At 47.7% G+C, this 27031-nt stretch overlaps 1 protein-coding gene across 1 annotated transcript in view; it reads right to left on the bottom strand.

Annotated features, from left to right (window-relative positions):
- MAST4 (microtubule associated serine/threonine kinase family member 4) overlaps nt 1-23119 on the bottom strand; it is a 538813-nt gene extending 515694 nt beyond the window's left edge. The window contains 2 exon segments of the mRNA XM_041765742.1: nt 22599-22884; nt 22886-23119. Coding sequence (XP_041621676.1) covers nt 22599-22884; nt 22886-22968 — 369 coding nt within the window. The 5' untranslated portion in view covers nt 22969-23119.
- Between the last annotated feature and the right edge of the window lie 3912 nt (nt 23120-27031).

Raw genomic sequence — 27031 nt, 5'->3', positions numbered from 1 at the left:
AACCTACTTGGGCATATATATGAGCCTCCTATATAGATTCACAAGCACACATCTGTATCCCTGTTTATGAACAGAACGTGTCTATTAGGAGAGAAGCATATAAGCAGCTCAACAAAATTCTACAGAATCCGGCAGGCACTGATATTACAACATGAATTTTTATGAGTTTTCAGGGAAGAAAAATATTGCTAACAAAAGGTTGATAAGACAGAACAGCTCCAAGGAAGTGACATACATACGCCTCGGGGCTCTGCTCGCCAAGTCCCTGCTGTGCAGGTGGCACGGCCTTAATTCAGAATCCAGTGAGCCCCTGTCACCAGGAGGGACTCAAGGCTCAGAAAGAAGAACCCCATCAACTCCCAAGTGCAAAACCTTCTACTACAGTTATTCCTATAAAAGTTACTCTCGCCCAACAGTCACACTTCTGTTTGAGGATCAAATCAACTAACAAATGACAACAAAAACATACAAATGTTATTATTACTCTCTTCCTCGGTGGATTTCTTGCCACTATTTGCATGATCTCTACCACCCCAACACATGGGTCACAAGCCTGCCTTGGGGTGACAGGATGGCCCTTAGAGCACTGCCAAGAAGGGAACGTCGCATTTGTCAAGGGTACTGTGGTTGCACCACATCCTCTTGCTGGCTTAGAAGACCAGAAGAAGGCACTGATGTCCTAGAAAGGCAGACAGGTAAGGCTTCCTTCTCTAGCTCCTCTTTCCTCACATTCTGAAAATAATCATCCTTTCGGCAAAATTAAGTCAAAAAAATCCTCTTCGTTAGCTGTTCACCAGCAATTCGCACACTACCAAAGGAAATGAAGAGCACCATCAATTCAATGGGCATCACACATGTTAACGGCTGCCTTGCTATTTGAGAATCCACTCAACAATTAACAGGGTAAACATCTGAAGTCACATCCAGTTAACTGGAGATCTTTTAAACCAGTGTTCCTATTGTTTCTCAGTAGGGAGAAAAGTGTTTATTTCTATAAACAGAGACATTCACGTTGGTTCAAAAATTAGGTTGTAGCGAGGACATGACTTTACAAGGAATTACACATTCAAGCGCACGCGCGCACACACAATCTCGAACCTTCAAGTTACAAAATATTCATGAGCAATGCAAAAAGGGGTGCCAAGTATGCAAAATCCTGTTATTCTCAAGGCACAGGTCAGTACCCATTATGCCAAGGCCTTGGATCAAAGAGGAAGGTCCAGTAAAAAAATCCACGTACCACAAGTTAGACAGTCGAACGGCAACAGAGGAGTGAAAATCATGCCAGTCACTAACCAGAAGACCAGTACCAACCACTTGAGCTCTCTGTAACCCCTGCTTCCTCAGCTGTAGAATGAGGCTGCTGTCCTGGACCTCATGACTTGCAGTGAGGACGAAAAGGATGATCCACACGAAGTAGATCTAGCACAGCTCCTGCTCGCAAAGGGTCCAGTTAAATGCCACTGGGCAGCAAACATCAGCTTTCTCCAAGGCAGTGAAGCCAATGCTTCTACATCCCACCCCTGGCCACTCACAGAACCACCTGGCAGCCTTTAAGAGCCAGAGGCCCGGGCACCTGGGTGGCTCAGTGGTTGAGTGTCTGCCTTCGGCTCAGGGTGTGATCCTGGGGTCCCAGGATCAAGTCCCCCATCAGGCTCCCTGCAGGGAGCCTGCTCCTCTGCCTCTCTCTGGGTCTCTCATGAATAAATAAATAAAATCTTGAAGAAAAAAAAGAAAAAAAGAGCCAGAGGCCCAAGGAGTCAGGATCTCCCAGACATGTCAAAGCTGCAAAGGACAATCAAATGTGCTCAAAGCAGAAACCAAAAACGCTGCCAGAGCACCAACTTTCCTATGTAAACACAAATGCCAGCAAGACAGGCTACCTGTTTTGCTTATTGTGCTCCTGGAGGTCTCAAACACTGTCTTTCTCCCTCTGTAAGTTTGCTGTTTTATTTCTTGTTATTGGAAAATGGCCCTTCCACGTTTGTGCTTATGTCATACACTCCCCTGAAGGTTCTAAGAACCGTGTGGGGAGAGGACACGTTACGGTGAGAGTTTGAACCTCCAGAGCAAGGGAAAGAGAAAGAATCAAGGCATCTGAGCTCCATTTTTTGTGCTCCATTTTATCTACAAACTTAGTGGCTTAAAACCACCACAGGGTTCCTTTTACTTCACACTTTTCAGAGCCAGGAATTCAGGAAGGGCTCTGCAATTCCACTTTTTTTTTTTTTTTTTTAACATTTTCTTAAATAACTGTCAAGATAAGTCAATCTGTTTATGCACAACTTAAGAAAAAAATTAGCTCCTCTCTGCTTTCACTGACCCCCGGTGGGAAAGAACACTAGTTCTGGTAGGAAATAAACTGTGAGCAGTTATTCCGGGGAGCTGGGAGCTTCACTTGTCGTAACCAGGAGACGGAGGTACCCCTACCTTCCTTGTAAGGCTGAAGGTAGAACTTTAGGAAGTTATGTATGCAAAACACCACTGCAGTGCTCAGCACACAGTAGGCCTCGAGGAAGGCCTAGGCTGAAATGCACGAGCAACATCGAGATAGCCATGGAACACCATTTCAAATTAACACCATCAGAAATCCCAAACATTTTAATGAGCTACTGCTTCTGGTTAGGTCTCCAGGTAACTGAAGTTCCTCATTCTCAAATTTAATGTTTCCTTTCACCTTTAGGAAGAAATTCAGTCAATTAAATCCTTAGCGACAGATCTGAAGTTCTTTCAGTCCAGATGTGGATGTGCAAGGTGTCTACTTCCAAGGCTCAGCCTCTCTGGTCGAAACCATTTTTTTTTCCTGGCTTTATATGTTTTTATAGCGTGTTATTACACACATAATTGAGCACTGCAATTCAAAAACCAATTGTGGATAAGAGCCGCCAGCCAAGCTGTCAGGGAAATTAATTAGTAAAAGGAAAGAAAGGAGCAGTACTTACACCAACTATTTACCCGAGGAAGTCTCGGTCTTCTTTCCTGAATTTGCTTTTACAAATATTTAAAAATGTTTGCCCTTTCAGAGGATGGAGACGCAGCGCCCACACCCAAATACAGAGAAGGTCCTGTCCGGGACTCATCTTAGGAGGCTAAGAAAGCAAGACCCTGGCTTCCCCAGGGCCTCTCAAAATATGTGTCTGCAGGAACAGAGTGCTTCACCTCCAAGGAGGCCTTGAGCTTCACCCTCTCCTGGACCAGCCCTCTCAGGAATTCCACGGGGAAAAAACCAGGAGTTCCCCAATCGAGGGACTCAAGTGTTCAGCCAGGCTCAACTGGTCTCGTTCCAAGCAAGGCTGCCTAATTCGTGACAACTGGACGGACAGCAGTGCCAGGCTTCTAGAAATGAATCCGGATATCAAATTTGAACATACAACACTTAAAATTTTAAAAATTGTTATTTTAATCAACTCTTCTTTGAATTCCAGTCTGAATTTGAATTGTTCACCTTCCCATGAGGACATAGAATAAATGAGCGATTCAAACACTACAATGCCCATGATTCTCAAGGCAACTCTCGGCTTTGAGTTTGTCTAGTACAAGTCTCTCAGTGCGGCCATTCATTTCAGAGCTTCAGCTTCTCTTGAGCCACAGAATCAACTTACTTCCATGCATTTATTTACTCAAGGACTTACTACATTCTGGGACACAGCTGTTCTGAGTATGAAGATAAACAAGACAGGGTCTCTGCTCTCATGTAGCTCGCGGTCTAGTGACGGCAGAAGACATGACAACACAACGAGCTCAGTGCATTAACAGACCTGCGGGTGATGACCAACGTAAGAAGCCACCAACTCACTGGGGGCGGGCAAAGAGGAGAGATGGAAGGGAGCACAAGGCCTTTGAGCAAAAATAAAACAAAAAGCTCTATGAACCTTATTTGTCCAGACTGTCATACTATAATCTTTAGTCAAATTATACAAATGGCAGGGCCAAGATTTTAAGTTTATGGGGCTACAGCACCTTCAGGAACCCAAGTTTTGCTTGTGGGTACAGCAGGTAGGAAACCTTAATTCACCAAGTCAAATGCACCAAAAAAAAAAAAAAAAAAAAAAGTCTCCTCTTGAAATCAAATTAATTCTGAGTCCAAGGCCCAAGGCGAAAAACTGATCTCTCAAAGCCATTCCTAGGAAGTCACACAAAGAGAAGCCTATTATGCTTACTACTGAATCCTCGTTGCCAACTAGACCCCAAGGGCCCTGAAATCCAACACATTTACAGTTCTGTGTCTCTCAGGTGGCACCAGCATCCTGGCAAGGCAGGAAGCCGACATCTAAAATCCAGTCCAGCCTCCCCAGGCCCACCAAGGGCCCAGTGAGCTCCTCCCTGGCCAGTGCTGCCAGCGAGATAATCAAGGATCCAACCTTGCTCCCTTCCCATCCAAGGAAATCTGTTTTGTGCTCCCTGCTCTCAAAGGGAAACCACCCTCCACCCCAAGAGGGATGTCAACATTCTCTATTCCACTTAAGAAGTAGGTCAACATTCTCCATTCTATAGATTTAGACTTTGGGAGAGAGACTGAGCAGAAACTCTACTTCAAACTACCTCATGTTTTCCACCAGGCAAGTAACTGCAAAGCAAGAAATTACCACCACACCTCAGTTCCAGCTCCAGGATACCAAAGAAGAATAAAAGCAGAGCCAAGGGATCCCCTGGGTGGCGCAGCGGTTTGGCGCCTGCCTTTGGCCCAGGGCGCGATCCTGGAGACCCGGGATCGAATCCCACGTCGGGCTCCCGGTGCATGGAGCCTGCTTCTCCCTCTGCCTGTGTCTCTGCCTCTCTCTCTCTGTGTGACTATCATAAATAAATAAAAATTAAAAAAAAAAAAAATAAAAGCAGAGCCAAATGCTGGTGTAATCGCTTTATGTTTCATTTGCAACATGCGCCCCCACAGCAAACAAAGCACAAGATGCTACAGATAAACAATCCACAGTAGGAGCACCCCACCGTGTCCCAACAGGAGGCTCCGTGGGCCTCTCCCTCAGTGTGGACACTGAGGTTCCTACTCCCCCCACACCACTGTCTCAGCAGCACCTTCATGCTGGGAAGTGCGCACAGTACCACACCTTTTCAGTCCGTAAGAAATTTGTCAGCTCAAAGAATAAGGAGGAACTTGCTCCCCCAAAGAATGGCAAGACTGAGGGGTCCCTGAATGGGCTTCTGTTCTGTAATACAGAAGACTTCCCATAAGATATTTGAAAACCAAGACTGGGATGGATCATCACCCTCCTCAAAATGCAAAGACTCCCAGATACCCCAAATATCATTTCAATAGAGACCTAAACTCCTTGACCATCCAGGCCGGACAGCCCCGTCCTGAAGACATAGCTTCCACTCTGTCATTTCATGCATGAACCCAGGGTCTGCAAGCAGTCGGTATAAAAAGGCGATAGGTTTAGGAGTCAAAATTAATAGCACAGTGGTAATTACAAATTTCACAAATCCAGAGCGCACATTGGGTTAAACTAAAAATAACTGGGACAGAGGATCTTTGAAGGCCACTCATCCAGGGCCTCAAAGACTGTTTTCTTAGGTGTTTTTCCAGAGAGTTGAGCAAAGGCTAAGATATGCTGGGCCAGGGAAGAGAGAACAGAGGTAAGAGGAGGTTCATTCGGGAACTTACTGTTCCTTATAAAAGCACAACCGCCCTCATCATTCCACCTTGGTTCGCACATTTTAAGTAACACCACCTCCAGCAAGTTTTCCCCACCCGTGCTGTACACTCATTTTCTCCAGTATCCTCTGCTGCCTTGCTTTCTAATTTCGTGTGGCTTCTGGAAGCAGCCACCACATCACATGTGATCCCCACCCCAGGAGACCAGAATCGCAAACTCTTTGGAGAAGGAATTTCTTCCCATGCTTGCAGAATCCTGAAGGAGACACCGAGTCCCAGGAGTTTTATAGAGGGTAGGTTTTATCCTCGGGAGGTTCAGCTCCCTCCCTGCCTCCAGCACTGGGAACTTCCCAACCCTGACAGGCCCAGAGAAATTACCTTATAAAAAAAAAAAAAATCACAGGATCTGCCTCATAAAACCAGTTAGCCTAGGGATGCTGAGGCCTTAAAACAAGTCCACGTGGGTCAGAGATCTCAAAAAGCTCTCAAAAAGCTCCCATGGCCACAGGGCAGGTCCTCAGTTAGGTCAGGTGCCCCCACTCTGACACAGGCCAGGATTCCTGCCAGAGACCCAGAGGTTAACAGCTTCTCCTTCAAGTGTTGCAAGAGTGCTTTCAGGAGAAGGGGGGTGAGGTGGGAGGGGGGCGGATTAAGGGAGTGTCTAAAATCCCAGCTGAGCCAAAATCATCATTGCTCTCAACTTGGCAAATTTCAAGTCATGAGTAATCGAAAGGGATCTCAAAGCAAGGAAAGTTCAGTGCTAGCCTCGGGAGGTCTCCAAAGTGTCTTACCTGGTAAATTCTTACCAAACATACTTTCTCCCTGAACTCTGCCCTCACAAAGAAAAACACAAAGTTCCTTAACAGAGTGACTAACACAGTATTTGTGGTAAACATTGATTATCCAGGGTAGGATTAATCTTTAAAAATAAAAATCTTGATTAGAAAGTTATGAAGCTATAAATAAATTACACAGGCTCAAAGAATTCACCATAAACCTATGGAAAAACCAACCTACCGATTTCTCGCTCTTCTTTCTCGGCATTACTTTAGAAGAGAAAAATAAAAGACTTTTTCAGGGGATCCCCGGGGGGGGGGGGGGCTCAGCAGTTTAGCGCCTGCCTTTGGCCCAGGGTGTGATCCTGGAGACCCCGGATCGAGTCCCACATCAGGCTCCCTGTGTGGAGCCTGCTTGTGTCTTTGTCTCTGTGTGTGTGTGTGTGTGTGTGTGTGTGTGTGTGTGTCTCATGAATAAATAAATCTTAAAAAAAAAAAAAAAAAAAAAAAGCTTTTCCAAGACCGCAACTATACTTGGAGAACGTATCTGTTAGGGCAAATCAAAAATCACTTCATCTGGTACAACAGGCTCCCCTCTGATGCTTTCACCTTCAAGGCACCAGGGCAATCCTTTCTCAGGAAAATCCCATCAGGGAGGTTCTGTACTTCCTTCCCCTCACCCACCTTCAGTCGGAACCACATTTTCACTGGTTCATAGTGCACTGTGCACATTCAAGTCAATTCATTCTAAGATTTTATTTATTCATGAGACACAGAGAGAGAGGCAGAGACCTAGAGAGAGAAGCAAGCTTCCTGCATAGAGGCTGATTTGGGACTCGATCCCAGGACCCCAAGGGTCACGCCCTGAGCCAAAGGCAGATGCTCCACCGCTGAGCCACCTAGGTGGCCCCTAGTTCATTCTAGGCATGCTGTCTCCTAAACCAACTACGTGTTGCTTGAGCCAGGTCCAGGTTTTTTAAAAAACTTCCTTTTGCATAGCCTTTCCTACCCTCCCACCTGCCAACCCCTACAAGGACCTTCCAAGAAGTGGATTCAATAAACACCTATTGACCTGACAAAGAGAAAACGTGTGCTGCTCACCAGCTCCACCCCACTGGAAGAAGGGCTGGCAGCAGCTTGGGTACTAAGGGCATCTTCGCCAGCACCTATTATCAAAACAACATGCTAAGGAGACACTGTGACATCCCAGGATCCTGCGGCCACACACTCAGCCCTCTGGTATTCCCTACCCTTCTGTCCTCCAAAAATATCAGCCAAAAAGGCAACGGAAGGAGAGAGAGGCACCAGCCCTATACCTGCATAATACCAGAGAGATAGCTCTAGCCCCCAAGTTTATTTTAAAATGAGCACCCCACCCCAGAAAGCACCACTGTAACAGGCCCTAGTTTTCTAAGAACATCCTAAATGAGCAACTGTTTTACCCACAAACTACCCCACCCCCAGCAAGAGCCCACCAAATCTGTCAAAGATGGAAAAAAAAAAACATAATGGTAATTGTGTTATGTCATCTGCCACTTTGCATCTAAGCCCACAGAAAGAACAGCAGCAATAATTAAATTTCCATCCTTAGATGTCCTTAAGTGTCAAAATAAATTCCTATCGACTGCAGGTAATAGTAACTGAATAATTCGACACAGTGCCCAGGTGATCACAGGATTTTCTGGAGTATAAAGTGAGCACCCCCTGACATTTTTCAGCAGGACGTTATACCTACCATCATGAAATCCCTGGGTAAGCCTGTATTTATTTATTTATTTATTTTTATTTTTATTTTATTTTATTTTTTTTTTACAATCAGTGTTTCTGTTTCCCTTTAATTACCACCGACAGTCTCTCAAGGGACACAGAGAGGCGCTCTGATGGAGCCATCTCCACTGCTGGAGCTTAGTTACCCATAAGTGACGTTGATGGGGCCTTCACCACCTCTTTACAAGAGCCGACTGCACTAATCCCACAACTTAGCTTTAACTCTCTCCTGAGAGGAGGCTACACAGACAGATGAGAGGGAGAAAGCAAGCAAGCAGCTCTCAACACTACGAATAAAACATCCGCAACTTGGACTGATGCAGCCACCCTTTATCAAACTCTGCAGAATTGGGTTCAGAAAACAGAGGCCCCGGAAAGCACTTACAGGCAAGCTCCCCAATGGAAGGAGGGTGTGTGGCAATTATTTAAAACCTCATCTAGGGGCACCTGGGTGGCTCAGTCAGTTAAGTGTCTGCCTTTGGCTCAGGTCATGATCCCAGAGTCTCAGGATCGAGTCCTGCATCAGGCTCCCTGCTCAGTGGGGGTTCTGCTTCTCCCTTTGTCACCCCCTCCCACTCTGCTTGTGCATGTGTGCTCACTCTCTCTTTCTCAAATAAAACAAATCTTTACATAAATAAATAATAAAACCTCATCTCTATAGGAACTATATACCTGGGTACTGGAACTAAAACAAAAAAAGCAAAGGAAAATTTAATAACATCTGCTGCTGAGGGAGAGTCAGACCATGCAAATTTAGAAAATCATTGGCTCTATACCAAAATTTTATGTAGAAAGAACACATGTTTTGGACAAATGTCCCCCAGTTTTAATTATTTCTATTAACAGTGCTTGGTTTACTTAGAAGGTACTCTGATGGGCTTTCTGAAGTAACCATCTTCCACTGTAAATTCCTGACCTTCATAGGTCCAGGTCTCCCCCATGAGAAATGAACTGAAAACCACCAGTGGGCAGTGCTTCTGGTTAAAATGATTTGCCCCCACAGGTGAAGGGGTCTTGGGCATCCAGGAAGGTATCCTTAAGACAAAGGAAGGTCGCTATCACATGGCCAGACCAGAGGCTGAGTTATGAGAGTTCCCTGTCCCCCGCATACTGGGGGATCCTGGTGAAAACCCACAGGGCAGGGCCCTCATCATCCCATCTGAAGATGCTGAGAATTAACACCAGTGATTACTTGTGCCACCAGCATCCACCTCCAGAAGCTGCTATATTGCCCCCAACACTATAGGCTTGCTCCCCAGTATCCCATTCAGTCTGTGGGCTAATTATGCTTTTGTAGGTAAATCTAGAAACCCAATCACCTCTTAAAACTACCTCTCCATGGGACTTCACACCCCAAATTCCAAACAACGAACTTCCAAACAAACTTATAAAACAACCCTGATCGCTAAGGCTAACAACTTAGGCTAGAGATATTAGCCTCTGTTTTTAAAAAATAAATAAAATACAAACCAGCACATTGGTTTAAAAAAATCTCTTTATTCTGATGTAACTTCATAAACTTTAGTCTACTCCAAAGGCTGGGTAGCTAGGAGCTAAGAACAGTACAGGAGAGCCCTGGCTGCCTGGTCAAGCAGACACAAATCTTTTAAATGAAACAATTTTTTAAAATCAGAAATTGTGGGTCTAGGACATGGCAATGATAGACTTGTGACATAACACATGGCCCAAGAAGATTAATTCTGCACAGCATGAAAATTTAAAACCCAAGTCTTTTCTGTCTGGAGCCCAGGGTAAAATAAAAAGCAGATTCTGCTTTTAAAGGAAAAGATCCAAAAAATAAAAAATAAAAATAATAAAGGAAAAGATCCAATTCTGCAATTAGGGTCTCCAGGAGCTAGCACCAAAAAACCATTCTTTATCATTTTCACCTATAACAATTGTTTTTTTCTGATATTTATTTGAAAAAGACAAAGAGATAGGGTGCTAGCAGGGGGAAGGGGCAGAGGGAGACAGAGAATATCCTGGGCAGATTCCCTGCTGAGCGCAGAGCACTAAGTAAGGCTCCATCCCACAAACCTAAGATCATGACAGGATCGGGAATCAAGAGTCAGATGCTTAACTGACAGAACCACCCAGATGCCCCTAGAACAGTCACTTCTGATGCACACAACAGTATGCTATAGCATCAAATGAAATACAAAACCACCTTGCTATCCAGAGTTAAACTCCTCTGCAAGGATTGGGGGTTAAGAGAGAGAGTACCCTCAATTTATTCTGATGACTGACAGAAATGTACCAAAAAATGTTAAAAGATGAATAAAAATGCAACATGAAACTTTTCCTATATGCTTAAGTCAGCATAATCTGAAAGGAAGAAGCTCTGAGTAAATGTCTTTGTGACAATTCCTCTCAAGAATGTGTGCCTATCCACAAATCAGAAAACGGACTACCAAATTTGTCAAAAGAAAAGGTGAATAGTTCTAGAACAAATTATATACTGATGACAAGTTTAAAATTCCAATGTTTCTGTATGTAAGAGGGAAACAAAAAATTGTAACTGAAAAGGACCTCTTATTTCACATGTGAAAATCTTAGAGGCTATAATCCACCTTGCAAGAAGCCAAGACAGATTCGGGCCTTGCAACTCCTCCACCAATACTCAGCCACTACTCATAAAATTACCAGAATTCCTGCAACCCATTTCCACTGACAGCAGCATTTTCCTAAGCACCACGGAGTACAGCCCAGTATCACTGCTAATGTTGTAAGGCTGGGCATCAATAGTCCACCAGAAATTAATTTCTTTCAACATGGGACCAGTGATGGCTTACTGCTACCGGCATGACTATAATGAATCACCAAAAATTAATTCTAGCCGAATTGTTTCCCAAAGCCAACCAGAAAATTAAAAGTGGTTTACAGTTTTAAACTTTCATTTGTAGAAACTCACACAGTCCATTAGATGATGACCTAAAATTTAGGATCATAGCTTTAAATCCTAGCTCTGACCTTAAGTTCTCCCAACAGACATTTAAACCGAACTCTTCATGCCACAGGCACAGGAGCTTATCTGCTAAGTGGTCTTTGCATTAATGATTATTCGTTTATTCTCGTCACATCATCTAAAGTTCTGTGCTGGGATCAAGAGGCTGGGACGTGAAGGAAAGCCGAGTGTATTACGTCAAAGAGATCCCATAGCTATACCTTCAGTACAGTAGTATGGACCAACTCAGTTATGACATTTTCAAAGACTTTGGTAAAAGTTTAATGAATACATGCATGCAAAACCCTCAGAATGGGGTCTTGACACACAATATGCCAAAATGCAATTTTGTGCAGTATATTAGTGTCCACTGTACATCCTTCCTGTTGCGGGGATGTGAGTTGATAGGAGGACACTGTTCCCACTCAGAGGGGCTCACTATGTAGTGGGGGAGAGAGACATTACTCCACAGACTACAAAACAACCGTACAAAATGAGAATGAGAAAACAAAGGAAGGACCAGAGAAGGCTACGCCAACATTATGCCAATATTAACAACATATACAAGGTCTGGCATAGCCCAGGAACAAAGGGATGGGGCACAACCCTCAGAAAAAGAGCTTCTCTTGCTTCAGCTTTTTCATTAAAATACAGTTGGCGCACATGTTACATTAGTTTCAGGTGTACAACATAGTGAGCTATCTTCAACTTTTAAAGTTAAAAAAAAACTACTTTCATGGACAGTACATGCAGTTTTATCCTCACTCCCTACCTCCTCTTACAGACTTTTACATCTTCAATAGTGTTCGAAGACGATTGATGCCCAAAGTGAGAGCCCTAAAGGATGACAAGATGTCAAATCGTTAAAAAAAAAAAAAAAAAAGCACCTCGTTCCTCTTCACAGAATAATAAGGCAGGAAACCCACACACCAGGACATTAGGGGTGGGGGGATGGAAAACAAGAAAGTGAGAAAAGCTTTTAAGTTTTTAGTGAATCATACAATTCCGTAACCAAAAAAAAAGGCTTTTCCCCCAAATATTCTACTCAACTAAAGGTTTACTACCATCTTTCAACTAATGTGGTTTGTCATGTTCTTTTTAAGATTCCAACAGCCACGCTTCAGAAGGGGAAGAAAGAAAAAAAAAAGTGCCAAATTGTCAAGTTGCTTCTCTACCAGTGCAACTCCTCCCGGCTGGCCTTCACTCCCTAATTTTAAAACTGCTACCCTCAGCTTGCTCCAGGTGGAAATGTTCTAATTTCCAAAGTGCAACTCCTGAAAATAAAAGTGATGTTGACTTTTTCATAAAATTAAGAGAGTTCCAAATTATAATTTCCATCTCTCTCTCCTTCACATAGCGGACCTGCACCATGCAGAAAAACCACCGACCACCACAGATGAAAACTAGTCTTACAAGGTCTTAGAACCATTCGAACCATAAACCAGCAGTAGGCTTAGTCAATATCCACAGAACAAAACACCAAGAAATCCCAAAGAAATTACGTGGCACGTTAAATATAATTTACCGAAGGAGCATCCCAAACAATAAATACCTAAGTTGAAGCATGAAAACACAGGGAGAGAGAAGAGAGTCATTCCTTACCTGACAAGCCATTTGCCTCTCCTTCTCTGTGGCTCTTTGATGCTCACAGGACACCCTAAAGATGCACTAACTTAACCTGGCACTCCTACTCACTAGTCACAAGAGAGCTACAAAAATGAAAGGACAGCATCTTCTTGAGTGTTCCTGATAGATACTCTACTGACCTAAGAGGAGTCTGAGGTTTTCCTTCAGTCAAACTTTTCCAAACACGCCTCTGGGGCTGCTGCTCTGCCTGCAAGGACCCACCCCCTCCTCCTCTGGGCTTCACCTGAGGGAGCATCCTCACAGCTGCCCTTTTAAAACAAGCCTGAGGTGATGACAACTTCAAAGGAGCCGCAAAGGATATCAATTAAGCTGCAGGTGATTTCAACTAGGCACTCCAGCTAAAACTAAGGGAGTAACCAAGCCGATTTTCTGAGTTTATGTTACGTGTGTAGGAGCTGGACACCCTCCTAATAGAAACGATTTATTCATTAAAAACCCGTTTGTGAAAGTAATCCTTTAACCTTTATACACAGAATAGATTTCCTCACCACTGCATCGCATTTCAACACCTTGATGTAGTTTAGGTAGCAAGGACTGCCCTTAAGAAGCTATCTTAAATTTGCAATTTCTGTAATTGAAGTCCCCAGGATATAAGATTTTAACCAATTCTAACCCAATTTTATTTCCCTTCCACTGATGATGATGCACTGAGGCCCTTCCTACATTGCAAAAGGTATACTCATATCTGCCTGAAGAAATGCCTAAGAAACGAATGTTAACACCAGAAGCCAGAGAAATGATGGTATTATTGTTAAAACAAAGAAAGGCACAAAATCATCAGCCAGGAGCGAGCTACATGCCTACCTTCTTAGCTTATCAAAAAAGGAGCTGACCAAGTTCTAAGACAGAGGCCAAAAGGCCCACATCTGATGTGAATGTATTAATCTACATCCCAATGCCCAAACTGATTTAGGTGCACCTGTGAGCTTGCCATCCACTGCAAATACCACTAAATTATAAAGTCAAGAATAATAAAATTAAATTTTCATTTTCCACATGATAGCCTATAAAATTAGTTAAGAAAAGAATGCCAATTTGTAAGTATTTCCACTCCCCCACCCACATACCTAATGCCCCCCAGCCCCCAATATCAGTAGTACAAACCACTTGGGCTGAAAGGTTCAGTGGAAGTAAGTACTATAATCAAAATTATATCGACTGTGTCCAAGAGAGGAATTGATGGGCTGGCAAAAGAGTACAAGCTTAGGGTACAGATTCATAGGCTGCCACAGAAACGCATGTGAGACAGTTATGAATTCAAATCATGAAATAAGCAGCGAATGCTCTACATGAAGTGAGAGGGGGACACCTGGGTGCCTCTGGTAGAGCATCTGCCTTCGTCCCAGGGCGTGACCCCGGGGTCCTGGGATCAAGTCCCGCATCGGCCTCCCCACGGGGAACCTGGTTCTCCCTCTGCCTGTGTCTCTGCCTCTCTCTGTGTGTCTCTCATGAATAAATAAAGAAAATCTTTAAGAGAGAGAGAGAGAGAGAGGTGGGAGGGTTCACCAGAACCTGCCCACGGGCTCCATACATTGAAGTGTGACTTTACCGGATGTGTGCCGCTGACCACGGTCCTGAACCACATTTCGCCTTCGAGGGGAAGGGTTTTCGCTCCCATCCTTCCCACTAAAGAAGGTGAGAGTGTGCTGAGGCAGACAGGCAAAGCGAGGGGAAGAGACAAGTACACAGAAGCTGCTGGAGGATGGGACTTCTGCTGAGCCTTATGTTATGCTTTAACCCCAAAGAACAGCACCAGATAAAAAATTCAGACAAAATATCGGAGACATAAGAGAACAAGAATCTCTGAACAACGCAAAGCTATAGAAACAGCAACGTGAACAGGCGTGTAGAGCGGCGCACCAGGCTGGTGAGAGGGAAAGGAACTGCAGCCCCTGCACCAGCATTTGACTTACAGCATAAGTACTCCTAGATTATTTTTATTTTTGCCCTAAAGGTTGACATGTCCACACTCCCCCAAAGGGACAAAAACAGAATGGGGTTGGGAGGTGATTTACATGCATGAATTCTCGCACTTTTAAAAGTACTATTGCACTTCTGACAGATTTCCTCTCTGCGAAGCAGCTCGGGTGGCCCCCAGAACCCCTGGCTGGTCTCACCCGACCCTCATGCTTAGGTGAACCAAAGCTGGCTTCCTGAAAATCGTTTGATTTGTCTTGCTAATCAAATCATTGCTAATCAAATCAGCCTCCAAATCATTACCTATGATGCTTAAGCACATGGCCATGTCACCAGCCTCTCCACACAGCTGACATGCTGCCTTCTTACTAAATTCCTGGGCACAGCTAGTAATTTACACGTGCATAGAGTCTTTTAGGATATTATTTAATAAATAATCACAAAGAGCAGGTTCTATGAGTAAAAGAGAGATAGCACCTTAATAGAAGGGTTAATGAACCAGACACCATAAAGCTTCCCCGTTAGTACATTATAAGAAATGCTCCATGAAATTAAAAGTGATAACTATGTTACCCACCTACCTACACACGAATGCAAGGGCCTGCGATGACTGCCAACCAAACACGCAGGTAAGCATAACGCATTAGAGAAGGGACCTCTACTTTCCAATCATTCCTGGCTCTGGCATGGATATTGTGCCTACACTAGCTCTTCCATACTCAGTAATAACAACAAATGCCATTATGAATTGCGTGCTGAGTGCCAGCCATCGTGCTGGGTACTCTATATAAAGCATTTCATTAATTCTCATGCCAACCTGCTGCAATAAACATTGTCATGCCCGTTCTACAGATGAGGAAACAGTCTCAGTGTTAATAACCTTCCCAAAGTCACACAACCCATAAGTGGCTGAACGAGTGTCCTCAGTCTGTCCCTTCAGGCACTACTGGCCCTGACCGCAGAGCAGAGAAAAACTGGCGGCTAGCCCTGACGGGATGAAGGAGAGGAGCACAAGACCTTTCCAGACAACAGTACAGGTTGTGATAACGTGATTAAAAATGGCATGGTGTTTTTTCCATCTAAAAAGGATAATCACATCTTCTAAGACATACAGGTGCATGCGTGCATACACATACACAGCGCTCCGTTTATTTCCAACGCCAGGCCACCTTGTTATGGACCTTTCTCATTGTGAGAAATTTTCTAACAGGCTCTTTCTACAGTTTATCATGTTTGCACCCCACATTATAGTCCTTCCATACCCTTCCTCAAAGGGGCAAACTGAGAAACCACTGGACTCATTCATACGTTGTATCCACTAAGTCCGAGGGAATGCATAGCTTTGTCACTCACTGTCAAACAGAGGCAAAATAGAAATACTTGACTTTTCCCTAGAATATCTCAGACCAGAAGTGGAAAGAGCAAAATCCTTAGTTCTCTGATGCCGACCCTTCCCTCTCTAGAAAAATACAAGCGAACAAGTTAGACTCCCAGAATGTGTATTAGCTCACAAACACCCCACTTTCCATCAACAGGGAATCTCATACAACCTCAGGGCAATTTCACCCTGTAGTCCTCTTGGGTAAAGGTCTTCCTGCAGCTTACTGTGGAAGTTAACGACTGCCAGGCCCTCTGCTCAGCCCCCAATCCCATTAAGAAAGCTTTTCCTCCAAGAAAATAGTGGGCTTAATGCAACATCGCAGTGAAAAGAAGCATTAATATTCACACTATGATAATCTCTTGAAGAGAGCTACATTCCTTTTCTATGATATTTCCCATGTCTTTACCTGGAGCACCTGAACCGCCAGGAATGAGCCCCCATTCCAGGTACACACCATTTATTACGATGCCTTCCTCTAGGTCATCAGCTCCAAACCTGGAACATTTAAACAGGCCACACAAGCAGTTACCAATGTGTGGGCTCCAAGTTTCCCGTGTTCCCAAAACACAAATGCCATCCTACCATGTTCTTGACTCAATCCTTCAGTGGTTCCCAGTACCCTTGGAATGAAGTCCAAAAGGTTCTGGATGACCTACTGCATCTGTCTCAAGCATCATATGCCATGCTCCCCCCGCCCCATGCCAGACAACCTACAGACCCACCGTACTCTCTCTCCTGCTGCACAGCCTCTTACTCCATGCATAGCTTTGAGCCCTTCCTTCCTCCCAGCCATTCCCCAATCATTCCCCATTGGAATCAGCTCACACAGCACCTCCTCAGTGAGGCAGTTCTCACCTCAGACTGAATGAGTTACATGAGACAGACACCCGCCCTCACAGCCTGCTCCGCTGTACCCATTTACCACCTCTGAAACCAACTAATAATCCTATGTTTAGGGACTATCTCCCCCAACTACACTAGAACCTTTGTGGGGTCCAAGCTATCTCTGTCTCATCCACTCTCTCTGGTCCTTAATGCCGAAGCCAATGCTTCACAAGAGTCTCATGCAATATATATTGCTTGACTGATTTTCCAAACTCGTGGCTGGCTCTCTTAATGAAATAGTGAGTCAAAAAAGGAGACTAAATAATAAATGCACCAAGATTTATGTACTACTTTTGTTCAAATTATGAAGCTGCTGTGATTAATAAAATACAAACTCAATGAAAAGCTTTACTGAGGGGTACCTGGGTGCCTCACTGGGTTAAACGACTGCCTTCAGCTCAGGTTGTGATCTTCGGGGCCTGGAACGGAGCCCCGAGTCAGGCTCTGGGCTCAGTGAGGAGTCTACTTCTCCCTCTCCTTCTGCCCCCATCCCCATTCATGCTCACTCTTGCATTCTAATAAGTAAATAAAATCTTAAAAAAAGAAAAGCTCGGGATCCCTGGGTGGCGCGGCGGTTTGGCGCCTGCCTTTGGCCCAGGACGCGATCCTGGAGACCCAGGATCGAATCCCACGTCGGGCTCCCGGTGCATGGAGCCTGCTTCTCCCTCTGCCTGTGTCTCTGCCTCTCTCTCTCTCTCTCTCTGTGACTATCAAAAATAAATTAAAAAAAAAAAAAAAAGAAAAGCTCTACTAAATCCATGGTTGTTTTTAGCTATTTATTTTCTTAACCAGTCAACACCAGAAATTCATCTGCTGCATCACTATCATGTGCAGGAATCCCCCACACACACGCACCCAGTATTGCTAAAAGCAGTACTCAAACTCAAGCACTATTTAATAGAACAGTTCACAGAAGCCCCATAACCATGCCTACTGTAACACAGGAAACTGTTTCCCAACGTATGTCAACAAAACAAACCCTTTAGCGCCACAGAGTATAAATGAGCTGCTTTATATCAAGTTGAAAATCCTCTCACCCACTAAGCCTTTTTTTTTTTTTTTTTTTTTGGCCATTCTAAGAATCCTTCAAAGTTTCAAGTTCTAATATACACAGTGAAAAGCAGACTTAATACACAAGTCCCTTCAGAGGTATTTTGAGTAGATCCTCGGTGATTTGGCTTTGTTCAAAATTTACCTGGATCTTGGGGCGCCCAGGTGGCTCAGTTGAGTGTTGGACTCTTGATTTCAGCTCAGATCATGGTCTCAGGGTTGTGAGATCCAGCCCCGCATTCAGCTCTATGCTGGGCGTGGAGCCTGCTTAAGATTCTCTCTCTCCAAAAAAAAAAGATTCTCTCTCTCCCTCTCCCTCTGCCCCTTCCCTCTTTTTCTCCCCCTTTCTTAAAAAAAAAAAAAAAAAAGGATCTGTACCCATGAGGTATTTTTTGATAAGAGATCTAGAGGTCTGAGCATAGTTTGCAACAGATAAAAACAAATGAATACACACACAGTCACCCTTCAATCAAATGCACAACTATTTTCAAAGATGTCATTTTTTCCCTTATTCATTCAACCTATATTCACTGCATCCCTACTAATGTATTAGAGGAACTGTGCAAGGCATATGGAACAAAATCCCTACCCTCAAGACGCTCATGACACAGCAAATAGCACCTGAGCATTTCGCTAGTGTCATCACAGTTGCTTTGGGAAAGGACAAAGTGAAGTGCCTAAAGGTCAATCTCAGAAATGTGATGAAAGGAACAATCTAGATCATCATAGATCGACAGAGCCCACTACCCCTCAAAACCTACAGACTCTAAATGCACAGGCTTAGGAAAGCAGCAGAGGGAGTCAGATGCAGTTTATTAAACCAAATGCCATGCTCTAACTGTCCAGTGTTTCACTTTAAGTGCAAAAGAACTACAACTGCTGCCTTGTTAAACCATTATTTTTAAGCATCAGAAGCATAAAGGGCTGACTTAAATCTGTAATACTTAAGAAGGCCACACACATATTGATAGATAAAATACAAAATAAGTCAAATAATACTGACACTACTAGACACATTCAAATCAGCTTAAAGTTACAAAAAAAAATTTTAGCACTGCAATAAACACTCTACAAACTTGAATTCTGCTATTTTTTAAAAAGTGATGCAGTAAGTTACTGCAAAAAGAAAAACACTTTGGAAAGCAGTGACTCTCCCAAGCTAGACATAACAACTTCAAAATCTAAACGAACCTCTTCCCATTTTATGGGCTGCACTTAAGCCTTTTAATGCTTTATACTCAGGGCCTTGCTGTAGTATAACTAACATTACACTGACGGTGCCCTGCCATAATACAACCTGATACAAATAAAATGTTTCCCAGCTTATGCCAATAAAATGATAATTAACCTGGACAGACACAACCTCAGGTTCTCTCAAAGCAGCAGGATAATTGTGCCTAAACAAAAATAACAAGCCAGCCCAAGTTCGCACTTCCCTTTCAAAAAATTTCCATCACAAATTAACTGTGGAAAATTAATATGTACTTAGTGCTTGATGCAATATGCCAGAAACTGTGCTAGGATTAAATCAAATGACATTTAGGCATTTTAGGTATAAAATGCCTAACTCTATCATGATTATTCGCATTTAACAGTGCAAAAACCAGGGCTTAGATGAGTCGAATGGCCCACAGTCCCACACCTAGCTAAGGTGGCAGCCCTGGGATGCAAACACAGGTCTTCCCAGTAAACTTGGTGTTTGTAACCTGACTCTCTTGACTGAATCCTCGAGAACAGTGTTTATAGCTATGTGCATTTTCTCAGGAGCAGGTGGAGAGCTTACATTAGATTCTCAAAGAAGCCCACAGCCCCACAAAAGTTAAAGAATGAAAAAGGAAAAAAAGACACAGAAAAAAAGCGCACTAGACTTCAACGCCTCCCACCAAGACCATCACTTCTGTACTCCTGAGGAGGTAAAAAACCCCACCGTGACAGCCACACTTGAAAATTCTCAGAGCAAGTCAAGATTTCCACTCCTGGATAATTTCCAGCAACCCCTGCCACAGAGTAAGTCACACAATCAATTGCAAGACTGTATCCATTTACATCCAATTCTGAGATTTCACAAATACTGACCAATGTTATTTAGTCATCCCACTTTCCAAAACTGTTTCCATCAACCAATCCTCACTGCGCTGCCTGTGAAATAAGCTATCATTACATCCACTTCCGAGAAAGTAAAACACTGTCACCCTGAGGCCAGGCAATAAATCAACTACAGAATCTGGATCAGAAGTGAGCAGTTCCCTCCTTCCCCTACCCAAGATAGGCAAGACCATGACATTTAACCCCAGGGCACCCTCTCCTAGCTACACAGAAGACGGTGGGCATTTTTTTCTACCAGCGCCAACGCTAGATCAGAATCTGCTAGTGAATCAATGAGTTAGGGCATACCCCCAGCTGTTCAACGACAAGTGTGCTCCTCTTGAAAGTTGAGGCAGCTGTCACGTGCCTGGCATCTTCAAAACCAGACTTAACCACTGAGGGACCCTGGCATCTCTGTGGGAGGTGCGGCCCTCAGCTTAACTCCTGGCATTCTGTGCCTAGGATCAATCTGAACGTTCGATCCATCCTAAATTTCTGATTAAAAAAAAAAAAAAAGTATTTGTGGGGGAAATGAACTTTATGTTAACTGGTTTAAAACCTTCATTTCTACAGATAAAACGGAATGTCAGGAATGCAACACCTTGCCCAAGGCCTCACAACTGAGGAGCAGAGACAGTACTAGAAAGTGGGCCTCCAGACACCTGTCCAGGATCCTTGGGGTGTCCTCCTGGGCGTTGGGAAATCAGCCACGGTTACTGCCAGAAGGTTGGCCACTGACCTGACAGCGTCTGCTCCCTCTCTGCCAGCTAGGACTTCACTCCACCACCTCGTGCCAGCTGCACAACTTGGGTACAGACTGAGGCCCCTGGGAGCCAAAGTCAGGACGGTGACCTTAACTCGCACAGTCTGAGGGAGGCACAAAGCCAATGACTCGCTCCAGCTAACCCCACCGGAGAAGAGAGACAGGGCTCTGGCACGGAGCAATCAGTATCACAAGGAATCTATGTTAGGATGAGGTTTTATTTATAGCCCCGCCTGACCAAGACGACTTCCGCCCAAGCAACCTCCGAAGCAAACGAAGAACTCTGTGCGTCCCTAACCGCGCTCCGAAGGCGGAAGGGAGCCCAGGAAGGCAGTGAGAGCTCACGAAGTCCTACTTAGGCTCAGCGCGTCGGACGCGACCCGCAAGTTTTGCAAGAACATTCTCCCAAGAGACCAGGGTGGACAAAGCTCCCCTCCCCCTCCATCCCCCCTCCCCCCTCCGCCACCCCCCAGGCAAACCCGAGGTTCCCCATCCAGTCGGGCAATGGGCGCGCACCGCATGCTGGGGACGGTCCGGATGGGGGGCGCGCGGGCGGGCCGGGGCACCCCTCCCTCCGGGGACCCAGGGCGCGCGGGCGGGCCGGGGGACCTGGGGGCCCGGGGTCGGGGCACCCCTCTCTCCGGGGACCGAGGGAGCGCGGGCGAGCAGGGGGACCCGGGGGACCTGGGGGCGCGGGGTCGGGGCACCCCTCTCTCCGGGGACGGAGGGAGCGCGGGAGGGCCGGGGGACCCGGGGGACTTGGGGGCGCGGGGTCGGGGCACCCCTCTCTCCGGGGACCCAGGGCGCGCGGGCGAGCAGGGGGACCCGGGGGACCTGGGGGCGCGGGGTCGGGGCACCCCTCTCTCCGGGGACCCAGGGCGCGCGGGCGAGCAGGGGGACCCGGAGGACCTGGGGGCGCGGGGTCGGGGCACCCCTCTCTCCGGGGATGGAGGGAGCGCGGGAGGGCCGGGGGAGCCGGGGGCGCGGGGTCGGGGCACCCCTCTCTCCGGGGACCCAGGGCGCGCGGGCGAGCAGGGGGAGCCGGGGGCGCGGGGTCGGGGCACCCCTCTCTCCGGGGATGGAGGGAGCGCGGGAGGGCCGGGGGAGCCGGGGGCGCGGGGTCGGGGCACCCCTCTCTCCGGGGACCCAGGGCGCGCGGGCGAGCAGGGGGACCCGGGGGCGCGGGGTCGGGGCACCCCTCTCTCCGGGGATGCAGGGAGCGCGGGAGGGCCGGGGGAGCCGGGGGCGCGGGGTCGGGGCACCCCTCTCTCCGGGGACCCAGGGCGCGCGGGCGAGCAGGGGGACCTGGGGGCGCGGGGTCGGGGCACCCCTCTCTCCGGGGGCCCAGGGCGCGCGGGCGAGCAGGGGGACCCGGGGGCGCGGGGTCGGGGCACCCCTCTCTCCGGGGACCCAGGGCGCGCGGGGGACCCGGGGGAGCCGGGGGTGCGGGGTCGGGCCGGGGGACCTGGGGTCCTGGGGGCGCGGGTCGGAGCACCCCTCCGCGCCCCCCGCCCATCCCCTCGGCCCGACCGCTTGGCGGGAAGAAAGAGCTTAGCGGCGGGGACCCGCGAGGCGTGGAGCGCACGTCCCCTCGCCCCCCGCGCCCCCCGGGCAGGCGCAGACAGCACCCGACGGCACGGCCCGGGCGGCAGGGGCAGGCACCTGGGGTCCCCCCGCCGTGCCCCGGGGCGCCCTACAGCGGCCGCGCGGGCGCAGAGCCGGGGGTCCGGGCAGCGGGGGCAGCGGGGGCAGCGGGGGAAGGCGGGGCCCACCTCCTCGTCCTGCTCCTCCTGGGACGCGCTGCTGCCCCGGGGCGCGGGCGGCGCGGCAGCTCCGGGCGGCGGCGGCGGCGGCGGCGGCGCACGGGCTCCAGGCTCCAGCCCCACGCGCGCCGGGGCCCACGCGGCGGGCGGCCGGGAGCCCGGGGCGCCACCCGGCGGCGGCGGCGGCGGCGGCGGCGGCGGCTCGCGGGAGCAGCGGCGCGGCTCCCCTTCCTCCGACGGAGTTTCGGAGCCCGAGGAGGACCCGGCGGAGGACGCGGCGGCCACCGCGGGGGCGGGGGGCGGGGGCGCGGGCGCCGGGGGCGCTGCAGCCGCGAGGCACCGGCCGGGGCCCCGGCGCCTCCGAAACTTTCTCCCCCATGTCGCCCCCTCGGGCCCGAAGTGCGCGGCCGGGGTCCGGCGGGGACGCGCGCGCTCAGCGCCCCCGGGAGGAGCAGCGCGGCGCGGCTCCGGGCGGCGGCGGCGGCGGCGGCGGCTCCCGGGCTGCGGGGAGCCCCGCCGGCGACTACATGGCCCGGCCCCGGCGGCCGCCCGGGCTCCCGCGCGCAGGGACAGGCCGGCCGCGCCCCGACCCGCGAGCCCCGCGCGCTGCGCCCGCGCCGCCGGGACTGCGGCTCCGCCGGCCGAGCCCGCCTCGGGGCCGGAGCGGGGCCGGCGGCGCAGACGGGCAGCCCGGGGAGCCAATGGCCGGGCAGGCGCGCCGGTGGGCGGAGGCTGCGGCGCCCCCGGCCGCCCGGGCGTCAGGTAGGGGGCGGGGCCGGGGCGCGGGAGCGCGGGGGCCCCGGGGCCGGGGGGCGGGGGGGCGGGGCGGCGGGGGGGGGGCCGGGAGCCCGGGCCCTGGGGGAGACCCGACTCCGCGTCGGGGGGTGGGGTCGGGGACGCGGACCAGAAGCCGCCGAGCTGGGACCTGAAGAGCGACCGCAGACACGGTCACGCCCCCGCGCGCCCCGGGGCAACTCCTTGGGCGTGTCGACTGCATCTAAACGGACCTGAGACCCGCTCCCAAGCCTCGGCTGGAACTCCTCGGGCCTCAGGGCCCCCACCTGGACACGGGCACTGTCCAGTTAATGCCTGTCTTGTCGGGCTGTCTAAGATGCACACGCACATGCACACACGCACACGCACACACCAGCCTCAGCAGAGCGCCGGGCTTGGAAGGAAGCATGGATAGTTTCGCAAAGACTGTTTTCTTTATTTCTGTTCATAAACGAAAAGTTGGAGTCAACGACTTGTACCTCTGAAAGGGAAGAAAGTAAATAAACGCCTCTCTGTTTAATGGGGAACAAGAGGTTGCCCAGCGCTGGGCCCCGGGGTCCTAAACAAAGTTGAATTAGAAAAGACTCGGGGTAAACTTTAGTTTATCTGATATAAGGATGGCACTGGATGGGATGAGCACTGGGCGTTTGTTATTCTATATGTTGGCAAATTGAACATCAATAAAAAATTAAAAAACTATCAAATAACCTGAAAAAAAAAAAAGAAAGAAAAGAAAAGGCTCAGGGGCCCTAACCATTGTGCATCTCTCCACCTCAGCTAAGCAGAGCATGAAACGAGTTTACATTTCCAGCTCACTTTCTCCTCGCCCTGGAGGCGAGGATGAGATGCCGGCAGGATGCAAGACCAAGTGCTTCGTGGTCCTTACCCCCAAAGAACCAGGAGAAACAACTTTGACCAAAGGCAGGAGAATCACCGTAGAGCCCGCCCCTGTGGCTGGAGAATGCATCTTTCAGGGTGACCGGGTGGACTTGAATTTCTCGGTTTGGCAGCAGGAAATAAATGATTCCTCACTTGCCTTGGGCTCCAGCCCTATTCTGAGATCTGCCCCTGTGACCTAAGATATAAATTCAACCTGACTAAATTCCACAGACACTGACTGAGATGTGGGCCAGGTGCTTGCAGGGGATACCAGGATGAGCGAGGCAGGTCCCCTGCCCTTGAGGAGCTTTTGGTCAGACAAGAGAATGATGCTGCATAACATGGCTCCATTATTAATTTGTTTTAAGCTGTGTCATGGGAGAAGTGGGGGGAGTTCTAGAAAAACAGTTAACAGGTCCTCAAGAATCTTAGATTTCTCTTTATCAGAACAGTTTTGCCAAAGGTCCTTAAGAACTGAAGGACTGGAGTTGAAAGCCCCTTCAGCTAATGAGCCCTTTCATGCTATCAGGGTATTTACAAGTGATACATCACACATAGTGCTTCATTATATTGGACAGCAAGCTTTGTCCTGACCAGTTCCCCCCACCCCACCCCAGGACGGAGGGGAAGGAAACATGGCATGAGCCTATTGCCACAGACAGGCATACTGCAAAGCGGGCTCTGGCTGTCAGGCTTGCATTGTGACACTTCAGGATTATCTGCGGGGATGTGAATACCTGCTGAGGCAAAAGGACAATTCCAGTGACTTGGCTAAGTTGTGACAGCAAGGCTGAAGAGAGAGCACAGTGGGGCGGTCAGAATCCAGCCCTGGGCCTCACAATTGCTTTTCTAGTCAGGACTATTGCTCTTTATCTGAACCCCTATGTGGTTGATTCGCCACAGCCAAAGTGAAATCGGGACTTAGGCAAACCATTCACATGAAAGAGAAGGAGAGGTTGCTTTTCAGTGCGTCGGGAAAGAAGAGGCAATGACACGATCTGAATTAGTAACAGGAGAAACGATGGTGGCGATTATTGCTTCGGCCCTAAGCGTTGCCTGTTAGATGGTCTCGTTTAACCCTGGCCACCAACCTTACATGCCAGACTCTGTTAGCCCCGCTCTGTAGATAAAGAAACTGAGGATCTGCAAGGTCAAATAACTTGCCAGAGGTCACACGGCAAATGAGTGACAACACTGTGGTTTGAACCCACTGGTCTGCTTCTGAGGCACTGTTAAACATCCCAGTATGATGCTATTTCAGAACAGGCCACTTTTCAAGTGCATATACCTGCTCCATCACAAATATCCATAGAGCAGGACATTGTTGTCTTGATTCAGTATGTAAAAGAATATGAAAGGATCCTTGGACAACAGATTGTTTTTCCCACAAACATTTATAAGGCACTTACAATGTTTTTAAGCACTTTACAAATGATAATTTTTGTGATCCTCGTTATCAACTCTATGAGGTAGCCATGATCATTATTCTCATATTCCACATGTGAAACGTGTGAAAACTGTGGCACAGAAAAGTTACATAATTTACCCAAAGTCCCACAGCTGGCAAGTGATGGGGCCAGGATTCAGATTTGAACGGTTTGGGCCAGGCATTCATGCTCTCAGCCTCTACCGATCAGAATCAGGTGCTAGATCAGTATTTAAGTTTTTAAACCTTAACCCTGCATGAGAAATATATTTTACAACTCATAACACACATAAATACAACTACAAATAAAATCCCATTAAATAATACTTACCCTGAGTTTCTATAAGCAACACGGTCTGAAATTTTCATATGTTTTGTTGAAAATAAAAATGCTAGTTGTGATCAGCTAAATATATTTTACACTCCACTCTGACACATGCAGTCAAAAGCAGTGTATTTAATCATCCCCAGAGCTGACCCACAAGGGAAATATGACTATGGTTCAGGCTGAGAGTTTCCAGACCAGAACTGGGCAAACTCAAAGGATGACTCTCTATATAAAGGGTGATCAGAAGGTCAGGCTAGTTCCCCAAAAATATCACAGCTAGACCTCTGGACAAATGCTGAGGTATGGCCAAACCACTGAAACAAAATCAGTTTTGATTTATCAAAATCCTGTGGTTCACCTTTCTTATCTGATAAATTATAATCATCTTCCTTCCAGTGTCAAGGGAAGTGCCCCACCAAAAGGACTTCTCATAAATGTCCCTAATGTTAGGTAGAAAAGTATGGCTTTTTTCCTGTATTGTCACTGTAAGCAAGAGCCAGAAAAATAGCAATGACTTAGAGCTCTTGGGAAGCAATAAATAGTGTAGCTTCATCTGACAGAACCAGACCAGCCTACAGACAAGGGAGGACAAGGTAATCGGTGTCTATTCGTTGTGTCACCCAAGGGCCTGGTTCAAGGACAAGCTCCCCTGGGCACTTGCGTAAGGGTTCATTGTGTTCAGTGTTTAAACACTTACCTTAGTTTTCTATGTTGTTCTCCTAAGTAACAGGAGGCAAGTAACTCCTGCCTCTGGGAGTCTCTGTTGCCTCTGCCAGTCTCTGTTTGTGGGTGAGGCCAATTGTGAATGTCAAGCTCTGTCTCTCTGAGATGGAGGATGTTGGATGAAAAGTCATCACATCTTTAGTCCATTCCCATTGTTTTGACCTTCCTCCTAAGGATTACCTTTAGGATTTTAATAAAGTTGAAATCAATTGTCCTTCCATCTTACCTACATGAAATCAGAGCATCATCAACTCCAAACAAACATTCCTGCAAAATTACAAGTAAATATGTTCCTACTTAATGCACTATCGT

This window comes from Vulpes lagopus, chromosome 8 (assembly GCF_018345385.1).
Source record: "Vulpes lagopus strain Blue_001 chromosome 8, ASM1834538v1, whole genome shotgun sequence".
In the NCBI taxonomy this organism is placed as follows: domain Eukaryota; kingdom Metazoa; phylum Chordata; class Mammalia; order Carnivora; family Canidae; genus Vulpes; species Vulpes lagopus.
The sequence above is the reverse complement of the archived record's forward strand: the minus strand, read 5'-3'. Positions and strand labels throughout refer to the sequence as shown.